The sequence below is a fragment of the Psittacula echo genome (genome assembly GCF_963264785.1).
Source record: "Psittacula echo genome assembly, chromosome: 2".
In the NCBI taxonomy this organism is placed as follows: Eukaryota; Metazoa; Chordata; class Aves; order Psittaciformes; family Psittacidae; genus Psittacula; species Psittacula echo.
In genome coordinates this window covers 98464614-98479134 of record NC_137737.1, presented here as the reverse complement: position 1 = coordinate 98479134, position 14521 = coordinate 98464614, and the positions used below count along the sequence as shown (strand labels likewise).

Sequence of the window (14521 nt, the reverse complement as noted above, 5' to 3'; positions counted from 1 at the left end):
ACCTGAAAAGAGGTTGTAGTGAGGTGGTTATTGGTCTTTTCTCCTAGGTAACAAGCAATAGGACAAGAAGAAATGGCCTCAAGTAGCACCAGAGGAGGTTTAGATTGGCTATTAGGAAAAATTCTCTATGGAAAGGGTTGTGAACAAAGTATTTCAAGAGCTTTGGGTTGGTTAGTTTGGGGTTTTTTTGGTTCAGATAACTGGTGAAGGGACTAATGTATACAAAACGTGCAATGCATAGAGTTATTGACAGAGATTTTCAAAAATGGAAGATACTGATGCATCAGCATTACAAAGAGTTGATACACAAAAAACAATCTCTTATTTAAAAGAAAAAAAAAAAAAGCAGGGTTCCATCTTCTTCCAGCTTTTCAATATGGTCTGAAATGTTTTTTTTTTTTTTCTATACTGGCTTAGGAACACATGCAAACCCATCAGGCTGGGCCTTCACTGAGTTCCCAGAAGCCTAGAGTGTTTAAGTGTGATACTTGTGAAAAAGCTTTTGCTAAGCCAAGTCAGCTGGAGAGACATAGTCGCATTCACACAGGTAATGCCAAAAATTATTTTTATCTCACGAGGTTTTCTCATGAACATATGGGTGTTATGTTTGGAGTCCTTGCTCTTGGTTTCAGGTAACTGCATTCAGATATCAATATTTAGATTAAGCTTAAAAAAAAAAGGTGAATTTCTAACCCAAAGAGTTTAGAAACTAAAATAAGGAACAGCAGACTTGAAATCTTAGAAACTGGTGTTTTGTTCAGAGCCAGAACTTTATGCTTCACTAAGCTTCTTCATATTCTGGGATTAGCAGTACTGCAATGGTGATGTGAATGCCCTAAGTTTGTATCTAAAAGTTTATCAATCTTTGAAACAGATTAATGAAAGCATATTTTAATGTATTATTTAAAGTGGTGTAAAGACTCTGGATATGATCATCTTCAAGCATAGTAAAATGTGCAAATGAGTGGGTGTGCTCAATGATAAATAAGTGACAGTCTTGACTACCGATGCTGACTGCTGTAGGCAGTGCTTCATTGTCATTGAACTACTTAGTTCATCTGTTTCTAATGACAGTGCTTTTAATTTGTTGTATTCATTTCTGCTTAATTATTTTAAACTGTTACTCTGTAAAAAGACTAGACAGACTTCTGGGGAGCACACATTTTCTGTCATAGAAGTGCTTTTCAGGTTGCAGCTTCTGCCCTGCTATGAGCTGAAAGCTGCACATAGGATGGCCCAACTGGCATCACCTTCTGTTTCTTAAGGACAAATGCCCACAAACTATTACAGTCCTTGCTAAATCCATTTTTATATTACTGTTGCCTGATGTTGTTGAAACAGCAAGTCAATCCACATGATAGTTATTCTTCCAGAAGAGAATGTTCTTCTAAAAGTCTCTTAAGACCAAAAGAGTGAAAATGTGCTGCACAGATGTTTTTAGAGGGTTGCTCTTACATAAACTATAATTGGAAAGGCTAATGTAAACCTAAGCTGGTATGCTTTCCTAAAGGTAAGATCGTTGTCTAAGAGAAAGTGTTTGTGATTTCTTTCTTGATTAAACATTTTGAATGACTACTAATGGGCAGTATCTACTTAATCAGTGGCCAGAAGGAGAACACATTATTTTTCTGAATAGCTTGTACGTTTGGTTTTATCAGTGAAGAGCAGTTTGGAGAAGTATTGCCAAAATTAGATGGAAGTAGGTGCTTCCAGTTCTACCAAAAAGACACATGGTAATCCATTACACAACATCAGAAAGGCTGTTCATCTTAACAGGAAAACCTGGAGTCAGAAGTATCTGAGGAAACTTAGATTTCAATTCAAACTTGTGAAATTGTTGTTAACAAAAATAGAAAGAACACTTTTGTGCTTCCAAGGACCTTTGCCTGAGAAGCTGGATTTAGCATGGAAACTACAGTGTATTTGTAAGTTCCAAAAGTGCTTTTAGAAGTCCTTAATGACATACAGCACGTGTCTTCCGTTGATGTCAGAGGTTGTGGTGTTAAATGTTGAAGCAAAGGTCTGGTTTTGCAAAGTAGGTCTTTTAAATATTTTTATGATTAGCATGTTCTTGAATTTCTATTTAAAAACAGTGTGCTGGCAGGTTTGGAGTAATATGCCTGCTGTGGTAAGGTGTGGGAATGCCTAGTAGCTATTGGCATAGGAGGTCCCATGTGGAAATACCGGAACTTTTTTTTGCACATTTGACTTTCTAGTTTCTTACAAGCATCAGCTTTGTTAATTCTATAATATGGTTTTATTTACATTATTCTAAATGATGTAAAAAGGTGATGGTTCCATTGAGTACAGAAAAGTCAAACTGGTAAATTGATTTTTTTTGCACGTCTATTAAATAATTGACTTAGATAATAAATTGGATCGGAAAGATAACAATATCAGTGATTTAGGACTTATGTAAATATTCTGACACTTAATTTGAGTTGTCTTGCTGACAGTATGAAGCCATAGTACTTTGAAAAAGTATCAAGGAAAAAGATCATGTCTACTTCTAGGTTGTCTTCATAGTTTTTACTGAATTCTGAACTGTATTTTTATGTTGAAATGAGAAATTATTAAAGCAGTTTGTCTTTTTTATCAGGGGAGCGGCCATTTCAGTGTACGCTATGTGAAAAGGCTTTTAACCAGAAGAGTGCTCTTCAGGTCCACATGAAAAAGCACACAGGAGAGAGGCCTTACAAATGTGATTACTGTGCAATGGGATTTACACAGAAAAGCAATATGAAACTACATATGAAACGGGCTCATGGTTACACTGGTATGTAGCATAATGATAGTAATGGTGAGTGCAGAAAGCCATGTGCTTTCCTAGGAAAACACAAAACACTTCCTGTAAGTTACTGAGGAATTGGGCATTAATAGCCAAAGACCAGAATTGATAAGCTAATAGTGGCACATGCAGCCCAAAAGCAGGTTGAAATAGAGATTGGTTACTGCTTATGGTTTGTTGTTTTATATGTGGAGTTCTGTAGTACAGAAATACAAAGTTCAGACACTATTATAGAAAAACAGCCAATTATATTAAGGGTTTGAAAATTTTTTTTTCAGAGCGCCTCTAATGAATTTACAGAATCTGAAGTAGTTGTGTAACACCTTTCGCATCATGATTCCTTTATTCCCAAGTGCTATATTTGTAATATTCTTATACTATATGTCAAATCAAACTGACTTGTCTTTTCATCTTGTACTTTGGTAGGTCCTGTACAAGAGCCTGCTAGTCATCCAGAACAAGAAGGAGAAGATATTAGTCGTGCTCTGAATTTAGAAGAAGTGGTACCAGAATCTTCAAATGAATGGCAGAGTATAGGCAATGTTTTTCGATGACATGCTAAAATTTGACAGCTAAAAACGTTTCTGGGACTCAAATTTCTCTGAACAAGTTTTCAGAAAAGTCAAAGGTGGATTTTACAGTTAAAGCTTCAAACACTGAAAATGTTAACAATAGAATAATATATTAGGTTTTTGTAATTATTTACAAAAAAAAATACCTTAAAGAATCATTCTTTTTTTTAAGCTTGTAGATGAATACCGGGAAAACATCATTTAATCTGTGCTAAGTTGTCTGTGAATCAGTGAACTCAGGTAATACTGTATACAGTTTCATCTTCTAATTCACAGCCAGTATATCTATTTGAAAAATAAACTGGAACTTTATATCAGAATAGAATTACTCCCTTTTTTAAAAGGAGGTGAAGAACAACTTTGTGAGAAAACCATGAAACTGTTGGTCAGCTTTCTTATTTTTTATGTGTTTGAAGAAATAATTGAGGTTGGAGACAAAGTGTTACAGAGAAAATGCATGCAGTATAAGATAGGGTGGTTTGTGTTTTGGGATTTTTTTTTTATTTTAAGGCACAGGAAAATGCTGTACTTCTGGTTTAAGTTATTTTTTTTTCTTTTTAGTACATTGTGAGAATTTGTTGAAGAAAATAAAATGCCGTGAACTTATGGCTTTTCTTGAGTTAAACTCTTGAGAAGGGAGCATGTTCATTTCCATTCCAGCCGCAAAGGCAGTTAGTTGTTAATATTTATGTGAAAAGTCTGAGGCTTAAAACTCAGCAATACTTATTTAAAGAGAATCCAAACTAGAAGAGGTTCCAATGAAAGCCTCTTCTTTTTTTGTTTGCTGTAATGGATCAGCAGGTACATATCTCAGTATCTGTGGAAAACACAGCCATATACTAAATCGGGGAAGTAAACATACAGTTTAGTGTTAGCAGTGAGAAAGTTAGATGCACACTAGGTCACCTCTGTTATACAATATTCCCCGCTGCCGTAAACAGTTATCATTTCAAATCTGTAAATTCCTCATTATTTTCTTTGTGAAATTTAGAAATATGTTACTTTGTTGTTGTTTGAAGTCATTGTTTCAGCAAACCTACCTAGCTGACTTAAGTCATGCTTTGAAAGGTGCCACTTGTTAAGTATATTCATAACAGAGAAACACTGGAGTAGAAACATAGTCATCTTTTAGACATTCCAAAGACAGAAGCTCTTTTCTTATTTTTACCTTGTTTTGAATTTTATTTATATGTTACATATATATAGATATATATATGTGTGCTTGTATATGTATATATATATTTAAAGTTATATGAGCCTCTGTGTGGCTGATCAGTATATTTTGTAAATACTAATCCCAGTTGCAGGAAGTTCATGTTTTCAGTTTGCCACAAGTACTTCTAGATCAGTGGTGGATTTGTTGTACTATAATACAGAGCTGGATTTTAATTAACCTTAAGAAAGATAATTGTTCTCAGATCCAAAAAGCCGTTTGCTGTAAATATTGTCTATACTTTGTCTATGATACAAACCAGTTATTTCAGATTGCTGAAGCAAGAAATCACTGTTGGTTTTGATAAGGCGTCTCTTAATTCTTTTGTTAACTTTTTGGCATATGTATATAAGTAATATAGTTGGTGACATGAAAATAACACTTTTGTTATGTGGAATATTTAATTCAAAACCATGATAAATAATATTACTTTTTTCCAAATTCTGTTTCGTGTATTTTTTTTTTTAGCGTTTGATTCTGGATTCTACAAAATTCTAAAAACTCCATTCACCAGAAGTGTGTCTCTCAACTTCCAGCAGTGCCTTTCCTTCCAGACAGCCTATTAGTGTTTAGCTGTTTAAGAATTGAATGTTTTAAATTTTGCAATATTTTACAGTTGTCTGAATGCATACTGGCCCAATGGCATAGCACCCTGTTTATCTGTAATAATACAGTAAATGTGTTGCATGGACCATGTATAAATGCTTTTCCCTGTTCTTTTAGAAAATACTGTATAAATGCATAGTGAAGTTTGTTGGAGTTGATTTGCTGCATAAGGGATGGCACTTTCAAGAGGTTGACAGAAGATGATTTCCAACTGGTCAAATCCAGATGGAAATCTGTCCTTTGTAATGGGAATGTGATTCCTGAATCCTTGAAAGCATTCCGTCTGCTCTAGCAGCAATTGTTTTGTCAGCAGGTAAAAGCTGGTAGTGGCTGACTATGTGCTAAAAGCAGATCTCATGAGTAAAAAGATGCTGTTTTCAAATGGTCACTTCTCAAAGTATTATGTCTTGGTTGGAGGCAACAAGTGTGTGGTTTAGGTCTTGGAAGTATTAAATAAGCAGCATGAGTTATGGAGTCAGCTAACATGTTTCTCACGTTCAGTTTGATACTCCTCCAGCACTTGGGCATCCTGTCAGTTACAGTAAATAGACTTTTTTAAAAACTTCTTTGTAACATGGTGTTTGGTTTGCTTCCCTGCATCCTCCTACCCCATGAACATCAGTAATTCACTCTTGAGAATCCTGACATAGAGATTTCAATCTTGGCAAGATTGAGTCAAGAGTTTTTTCAAAGCAGTATTAATCTGTTGATGGTTCAGTACAAATACAGACACTGTAACCAATATGTTGATATTTTCAAAAGCAATGTTGAAGTAGGTGCAGAAAGACCTATTGTTCTAAGGCATGTTTGAAGAGTCATGTGGTATAGTTGAGTAAGTGCATCGTGCATAGCAATACCTGTGTTCTTTCTGGTTTGATGCAGTAGTAGACTTACTCTAGCCTCAGGCTTTTTGGCTTATGGCTGCTCAAGCATTTCTTTTGGTTTATGTCTATTCCTTCAGTACAAGAAATTGCATACTCCCAGTAACGGTTGTGCATTCAGAAAAGATCCTTTGCTTACAAATCCATTACAAAGCCATTTAAACTGCTGCTTTTCAGTGAAAATACTGGTGAGTAATTATAAGAATAAATTTCAGTCTAAGTTTTAGTCTCTTTTAAGACACACGTGTTGGTAAAATCATGCTTTAAAGTACCATACCTTTTCTTCTGTAGGAAGTAAATCCTAAAAAGCCAATTCCAGCCTCTGGAAAAGCTGACTGAGGGAAAGCAGAATGATAAAGGCATGGAAAAGCTTTGGATAAGTTCTGTACTTCTACAGTGTGGTATTTAGAATGATGTATTTCTTAATTTTTTCAACTTAAATATTTCCTATTTTTGAAGGCTGCTTTAAAAAACAACTTGATTTTTACATACCCTGTTTGAAGAAGATACTTCATGCTATACTTGTTTATAAAGAGTGGGATTGGTATACCATAGGCATTTTATGCCTTGCTTGGTGTTTAGCTGCCACTCCACAGACAATGGCCTCCCATAAATCCTGTGTCAGTTGTCAGTCTTGCGGGCCGTGCTAAGTCACCAGTAATGTCACTAGAAGCCTATGTGCAGGCAACTGGGTTGTGGGTCCCAAAGTGTTATTTTTCTAGTATCTGAAAATCATTCATAAATTGGGAAAAAAAAAACAACACCCCAACTACAGAACTTCATTGATTGAGGATAAAAAAACCAAACAGCACAGAATTTCATATATGTGATCTTCTCTGTTACAAAAGACAAAACTGGTCCAAGTTTCATTTCAAGTTGATTACTTTATTTCAATAATGAATATTTTTAAAAGCTGTGTTCCTATAAGAACAATATGTATTCAAATTAAATCAACTATTACATTGTAGAGTATACATCTGGATGAAGCTACAATAGAAAAATACACATAGCAACCAATGTAGGTAATAGGAGATGTAATAAGCCTGTGTATGCTTAATAATTTTGGTGGTTTTGTTTTCTTTAGTCTCTATGTATTTTCTATCCTCTTGTCTTCCATTGCTTCATACTAATGGACACTGATTTAAACCTACAGTAGATTTAGATGTGAAATGCAATTAATGTACGTATTCATAGGTAACTTTTACTGGGCACTTATTAGGAATGCAGTTTCAACCTGGGAAGCATTAACTGTAGTCTACAATGCATAGGCTAAAACTAAAAAAATAAAATAATTAATCAGACACTTAGATGACAGCTTGAAGAAATGGTAAGTTTAAGTAATAAAACAGTGCAATTCAGAAGAGCCTTTTATTTCCCTAAGTGTGGTTGGAAATACCATTGCCACACATTCATTTTAGTAAGTTGTGGACAAGTAATATCTAAATCTAACTCAGCTATAATTTATTTCTGTAAGGCAACTACAGTACCACAGTTAAATGTTCACAGTAGTTTACTATGAGTTTGCTTTGGTGCACTGCCCTTAACAGGCATCCAGATGTTCACAGGCAAAAGGTGAGCTGATCAAACATGACACTGCTGAAAAAGATACGAAATTCTAACGTGAGATGTGCAGGACTATCTGAGATACCAAAACTGAAGGGCTCTCTTTCAGAAATTAGACCTATTTGTTTATATGTTTACTTATTTATTGTGCTGCAGAGTTTATGCTGTTACAGCAGCGTTTGTCTGAAGCACCAGCGACGTCCAGTGGTCACTTGCGCAATCTTTAGATGTTTCTGGGAATATCCCTTATTTCTTAACATTAGTCTAACTCAAATTTGAAATCCTCTTTCTCTCCCTCATCTGCTCTTAATTCTAATGATTTGGATGCGATGAGCAATTCATGGTATGGAAAGAATTTCCTTATTACTGTTGCTCCGCATCTTATTGATTCTGCAACATCTGCCCCCTCCCACACTTCACATACCTTGAACTCCCAATGTTTGGTGAACCTTTCCATGACTGCCTAATCCTGTTATGAAAATAAATTATTCTGTGAGTGAGAGAAGGAAGATTAAAACAAAACAAAAACCAAATCAAAAAAAGTATTTGGATAAACAGTCCTTACAACTTCTGCACATGGTGGATTTTTGTTTTTAACAGCAGTGTCTCAGAAATTCATTAACAGCAGTGCTCAATATTCAACACATTAACTCTTTATTTGTAGTTCTGATGTTCACTAAAATGAAACCAGAAGACTTGAGCTCAAATTAGGTGCTTGGGAGAAATAATGAAGTCCAGCATACAGTTAGGGCATCCTGGAGAAGAATGAGTAGTCAGAGATCTTGTTACTTCACATAAAATAAGGAAAACATCTAGTAAAGCTACTCTTTGTGTTCCTTTCATTCAACTGTTGGTCAGGGATTGCCAATAAAAGTTTGTATAATCATCTACTGCATGCAGAACCTAATTGGCTTTAAGTAATGGATTGCATCTATCTAGGTAATTGTTGCAGTTGTTACTATTTTTAAGGCAGTTACATTATGAAGCAGAGTACATGATCCTTGGATGGCATCTTAGAGCTTCAGCGCCTAGCAACGGGTGAACCAGACCGGGATCCAGGTCGGGACCCAGAGCCTCCCTGTGGAGGGAATAACAGAGTTAGGTTAATTGAAAAGTACTGTGTATTTGGGACTATAAGTTAAAAACACCCATGAATCTGTAGTAGGACAAAATGTTGAATATTATCTAATGAAAATGGCTTGCAGTGGCCTCTGGTGTATTGCTAAATATTGCTGGGATTTTCACTTCGAAGAGATAATTGGGTTTTGCATATTTTCACTGAGGACTAATTTACTAAGTCTCTCATACAGGGCTGGACAGTTTCTCATGAGTTATTTGTAGGTGCATGTTCTTATTCAGGCCTTCCTAATGAAAGCAACTTACTTGCTTAGACATCTTGGAAGTTTTAATTTTTTTAAGGGTACCCATGAACTGTGTGTATACTTGAATAAAAAAAAACCACCAAAGCCAAACCCTCCAGACCCTGCATACAAGTTATGAGAGTCTCACATCTGAAAGAATTGAAATGTGATAATTTTATTCTGTAATATTAGGGTAAATTGTTAATGTGATTATATCAGCGTGGGTCTTGTATGGAAAGCTTGGATGCAAATACAGGAAAAAAACCAGAAAAGAGCTGAAACCTGGCCTATTTTTACAAGTAATAAGAAAACATCAGACTAGAAAAAAACTCTCAAACTTGTGACAATTCATTTATCTGCAACTGAGAAAAGCCCTAGAGCAGTTTTATAGCAAAGATGGTCCAAGCTGAAATGACTGAATTCCCTGGTCTCTTTTGATTTATTAGCTGTGCTTGTGGGGCTGTGCCATGACTCAAAATGGTGAACTGAACCAAATTAAAGCTAATCTGGCCAAATGTTTATTTTTTGCAAGACAGTTTTCTAACTTTCATATGGGGTGTCAAAACTCATTGTAATGACATATTACAGGAGTTCTCCCATCTTTGGGGGGCGGGGGAACAACCAGGGACTGTTCAAGTTGAAACTGCATCTCAACCAAATACATGTCCAACGCTGCCCTGTACTACCATTCTGCAGCCTATCAATTTGCTTTCATTTTCACTATTCTAAGTAATCTAGCAGCAGCAGCAGCAAGCTGTGTCACTTCATTCATCTGTGTTCCAGGTCATTTGGGAGTTGAGTAATAACGCAGATCCTTGCACAAGTCTTTGTGGGACTTTGTGGACTTACCTTCTTTCCTGATGGTAACTGATTGTGTACCTTTACCTTTTTTCCTATCATGTAAGTAGTTAGCAGACCCATGAGATAACCTTCTGGTTTATCCATGCAAATTTAGTTCCTTCAGAAGCTTTAAGGAAATGTGGTTGTTTCAAACATGGCAGGTTCTGGAAAGGTTTGGCCTGGACTCAGGTTTTTGTACTTCAGAGTAAGTTCAATTGTACTTTACCAGTTTAAAGATTCTGGAAAGAGTGCCCTGGCCCTCATGATAGGATCCCTTATGTCCCTTGTGAGCAGACTTATGCTCATAGAATTTTCCACTTCCTCCATATCCTGGCTTGTGTCCTTCACCACCCTGCAAAGAAAGATTTTCATATATATTGCAAATTACTGCATTCCAGTTACCCTGTACACATTGTAATCTTTTTTGATCACTGAGATGTAATAATTAAACAAGAAATCTAATGTTGGAACAAAGTAATCTTCAATGTAATGAGCAAGGATGAAGGAAAATGTTAGGAAATTATCTGAATATACTCAAATCTGAGGGAAGCACCGATCTGTAAAAGACGATAATCAAAAAAGGATACTCAGAAGGTTGCTCTGGATGACAAAACTTAAAATGTTTCAATTTTACAAGTTCTAAGGTAACAAACACTTCAACTAATTTGTGGACTTCTGATAATGAAAGGAATGCTTAATGGCTTGAAGGCTTTAAGGTTTTGTCTGAAAATGCAGGTAATTTATATGTCCATCCCATATAAAATCAAACCTGTGGTAGAGAAGTAGAATGTCATTAGTTGTGAGGTAACTGTGGAAAGAACTTGTCTAGTAACTGTTCAGGCAGATCATTTCTTACTAAAAGGGGTTGCAAGGAAAGGTGGAACAAAATACTTGAGTTAGTGACAATGTTAGTTTTGCAGACTTTACTGTATAAGAGCAATTCCATCTGTGGAATAAGTGCTCATCTCATCCTAGCCTCCCCTCCCATTTTTGTTCTTCCCAGGAAAATTAAAATGCAGCAGATAGGTCTTCCAGGAGTCTTTAAGGGAGGAGAGCTTTGCCATGCAGTGGAGTTTGCTCCCTTTGTGCTAAAGCAAAAGACATTATCACTGCAAGGCTGTCAAGTTGCTGGGTAAGAGCAAGCAACAAAATTACCATCGTAAAAGTGCTGTGGGAGGAGGAAGGAAAGTGGAACAGGAAAAAGCAAAGTAGCAAAATTGAGACAAAACAAAATTATCACGTTGCTGCAGCAGCTTGAGGCAATGGAACAAGATATGCTTTGGCCTGGTAAATAAAATGGCTGTTATTGAAAGCACATTTGTCACCTACCCAGCTAAATCTGGTGAGGGATAATCCTCTTCCCTGCACATGGAAGAAATAGAAACAATGACATGATGATCACTATGGAACATACCATCTGGGTGTACCATACACAGAAGATGATGAAAATGCAGTAAAAATAATGAAGTACTGGCCATATAAAGAGTCAAGAGCTGAAAACAACAATCTGTACAGTCATTTCATGAAACACAAAAGGTAATATTCTTTGTTATAATTACAAGAACTGACTAGCCATGGTTTGTCAGCATTACGTACTTTAGAGGCCAGCTGAGCTTAGTAAATAGAGGGACAGTTCCTGGTGGGTGAGGCTTGTTTGAAATCATTACCTATTACTAGTTTATTATAAAGCAATCACAGTATAAACAAAATGAAACTCCCTGAGAGTGACTTTAATTGGTCTTGCAGCAAGTCAGGAAGTGCATGAGGAAGAAAACCGTGGCTTTTCTGTCTTAGTTCCTTGCTTTAAATATTTCCAATAACAATTCCAGGTTTTTACTTAGTACTGTCAAAGAAAACTAATTAGGCTAGCAGCTGAATTGGTATACATTAACCCACTAAAGACCTTGGACAATTCATGAGCCCCTTAAAATGCTTACCTTTGCTTGCATTGGGGGAGGTGTACGGGGTGAGACCTAAAAACCAACACAGAAATGTTGTAAAACCAAGGAAAAATAAATGTAGGGAATCATTGAGCCTTTTGAATTATTATCTGTGAGTTAGCAGGATTAAGTGCTATCTAAGTAATTGCACTGAGAAGCTCCTCTGCTGTCCTAGGCTTTCCTTAGAATACACTGGATTTAAACAGAAAGTATTTCTTAATGCAGCCTGTGCTGAAGACAAAAGGACAAAACCTGTTAATGGTGAAGCTGTATAATGGTAATGGTGGTTGAAATTTGCCTGTGCTGGGGAGTGTTCACCCACTGCCTTGTAGCTTTTCAGTACTGTTTGTGTTTCCAGGTAAAAATTATTTTTTGTGTTGGAACGGCCTGATGAGCTTAAAGGCACAATTCACAAGGCTAAAAATAATGGTTAATGACTGGGGAGTATTTGGTTAGTGATGGATCCTAAAGAATATAGTTCATTTTAGTGCATAACAAGAAGAGAGAAGACTTACAATGTTCTTGAAGAAGTGGACTACAGGGTTGTCATCACCAGGCCGGCCATGCTGAGATCTCTGGGGGATGGACCCTACGTGGTGGCTGGCCCTGGCTGCATGTATATCCTGAAAAGTACAATAGGCATATTGCCAGGTCAGCTAGGAAGGAGGGATAATTGGTGACTATATAAAAAGAAGAGTCACTTTCACCAGGAATGAAGAGAAAAATGCTTTGGAAAGCTACAGAGATTGCAACTTAAAGTTGGCAGTGCTCAGAAGGAAGCAGTGCTCAGTATTTTAATGCAATGGTAAATGCAGAGTATGTATATAGACATATGTTGTGCGCATATATATATATGTATGAGGGTGTACATATTTTTCATGTTACAGCCCCGTGTGGAATGCAACCTTTTACTGGAAAGTTCTGCTAGCAGAAACCTTGTAGTTTTCTTCCTTTCATAAGTAGGATTGTAGAATGTAATCTTAGAAATGAAACCTGAAATGGAGAAAAAATGACATTGGGTCATTCTCCATGTAAGAGCAGGAATGGATCATGTATCATTTCTCGGTTCCCAAAGACTACAGAACACTGATGAACTGCAAGAGCAATGTAATTTTTAGCATGAGGGAATCAAATAAAGCTGACAATACTGTTTTCAGTAGGACTTCCTGAGCACTACAGAAAGAAGTCCAGTAAGTGAAGGCAAAATAAATAACAAAAATAACACATTATAAAGAGTGAATACCTTGACTGGTACTTAGAGCATGATGCATCTGTTGCAGTGAAAACAGTGTCAAAAATTCGGTGTAGTTACTGCTCTCTGGATGCTGTATGACAAAGTTCTTTTTAAAACTGTAAGGTGTGACTGACCCAGTTACAGATACCTGCCCATCATTATGAATGTAGAGGCACAAGGCTTCACGTTCACTGCCACGTTTTTGAAGTACTCAGTGCAGAAGAGAGAATGTAGAAGAGAATGGCAGTAACAAAAGTGCTGCAGTGGTTCTCTCAGTGTAATGAACTCCCTGAGAGCACAATGATGTTATCAGCATTATATAGATACTAAATTTTTAATTGGCCTCTAAAGATGAGATGGAAATCCATAGTGAGACAGGAGCTCGCATAAGCACTTTCCTAATAGTACTAACTGAAATGTCTGTAGGGCAGGATGAATAGTTATGTAAAATGTACTTCACTTTCATCACATACAGAAAAACATTGATCAACTCGCCAGGGAAAAAGCTTGGTCTTATTGTTGGACTCCTGAGGAGTTTTGGGTGATTTTTGACAAGTTAATGTCTATAGCACAGACTTTCAAAGGTTTGAAGAGTCTTTTTGCACTCAAGTCTTGTGACAATAGCTTTCAAAATGACCTCGACGGCCTTGAGCTATTACTACTGAAAATGGCTGTACAGAGATCTACATGTTCTAAGTCTCTCGAATAAAAGCTCATATGAAACATAGTGTTAGCTACTCAAAGCTGCTTCATAGAAGTTCTATTTTCAAGTGCGTGAAGTTAGGTTTTGTCTTGTGATTTTATATAAATTAAATTAATATATATTATATTGAATCCAAAATGCGTCAGAAGTATCCATCTCCATGAGTGGCCTTGTAAGTTACATGATTCTGAAGAGAAATGAAATTGAGATACATTGTTTACAAGATCAGTTTCCTTAGGAAAAAAAAATGAGCCAATGCAGCTAAGTTCAGCTGCTATTTATCAGAATTGGTATTTTGCATTCTGCTGATACATGCAGATTTGCCACTTAAAAAGCAGGAATTTATGAATTGTATTGGGTCTGTGAAATTTCCATAGTGTCAGGCAGCCAGTCCTGCTTATACCTCTGCAGCAGTTTCTGCTTTGTTACTAGTTCCAGTGCTGACAAAGTCGTCTCTGCTGCTGTTGTTAAGAGGGAGCCAGGAAGGTATCATCACATGTTCAGAACAAGTTACTTCAGCCATGCCTTTGTCTTTTAATCTTCAAATGAAGCATTGCTTTGCCTCTGAAACCAGTGGACTGCCTTGTCTTTAGCATAAATAACATGATAAATACCGTGGTGCTGCAAATCTGAATGTCTATTCCTAGCAGCAGGAACTGGGTCACCATCTAATTGTAAAACTGTTAATGTGTTTAAAGCAGAAAACTTCGTAATCAGATTTAACTGCGGTTAGGCTGCAACTCCATGGTGGGCTGTGGATTGCCAGCAGGCACAGGGAAAAGCTGCGGTAAGTTTCTTACCCTCTAGGTGAGTATGGATT

General features: G+C 36.6%; 2 protein-coding genes across 8 annotated transcripts in view; one reads left to right on the top strand and one right to left on the bottom strand.

Moving 5' to 3' along the window:
* The window catches only part of ZNF236 (zinc finger protein 236), a 78186-nt gene extending 73252 nt beyond the window's left edge, over positions 1 to 4934 (top strand). For all 7 annotated transcript variants that reach the window (XM_080611317.1, XM_080611316.1, XM_080611315.1 and 4 more), the window contains 3 exons: positions 418 to 547; positions 2600 to 2776; positions 3215 to 4934. In XM_080611317.1, the coding sequence (XP_080467443.1) occupies positions 418 to 547; positions 2600 to 2776; positions 3215 to 3342 (435 nt within the window). In that variant the 3' untranslated portion in view covers positions 3343 to 4934. The remainder of the gene's footprint in view (positions 1 to 417; positions 548 to 2599; positions 2777 to 3214) is intronic.
* A 3710-nt stretch (positions 4935 to 8644) lies between these two features.
* The window catches only part of MBP (myelin basic protein), a gene marked incomplete at its 3' end in the record, with an annotated part of 85470 nt that continues 79593 nt past the window's right edge, over positions 8645 to 14521 (bottom strand). The window contains exons 4-8 of the mRNA XM_080611510.1: positions 12280 to 12387; positions 11762 to 11797; positions 11154 to 11186; positions 10051 to 10176; positions 8645 to 8701 (exon numbers count right to left, since the gene is read on the bottom strand). Of these exons, the coding sequence (XP_080467636.1) occupies positions 8645 to 8701; positions 10051 to 10176; positions 11154 to 11186; positions 11762 to 11797; positions 12280 to 12387 (360 nt within the window). The remainder of the gene's footprint in view (positions 8702 to 10050; positions 10177 to 11153; positions 11187 to 11761; positions 11798 to 12279; positions 12388 to 14521) is intronic.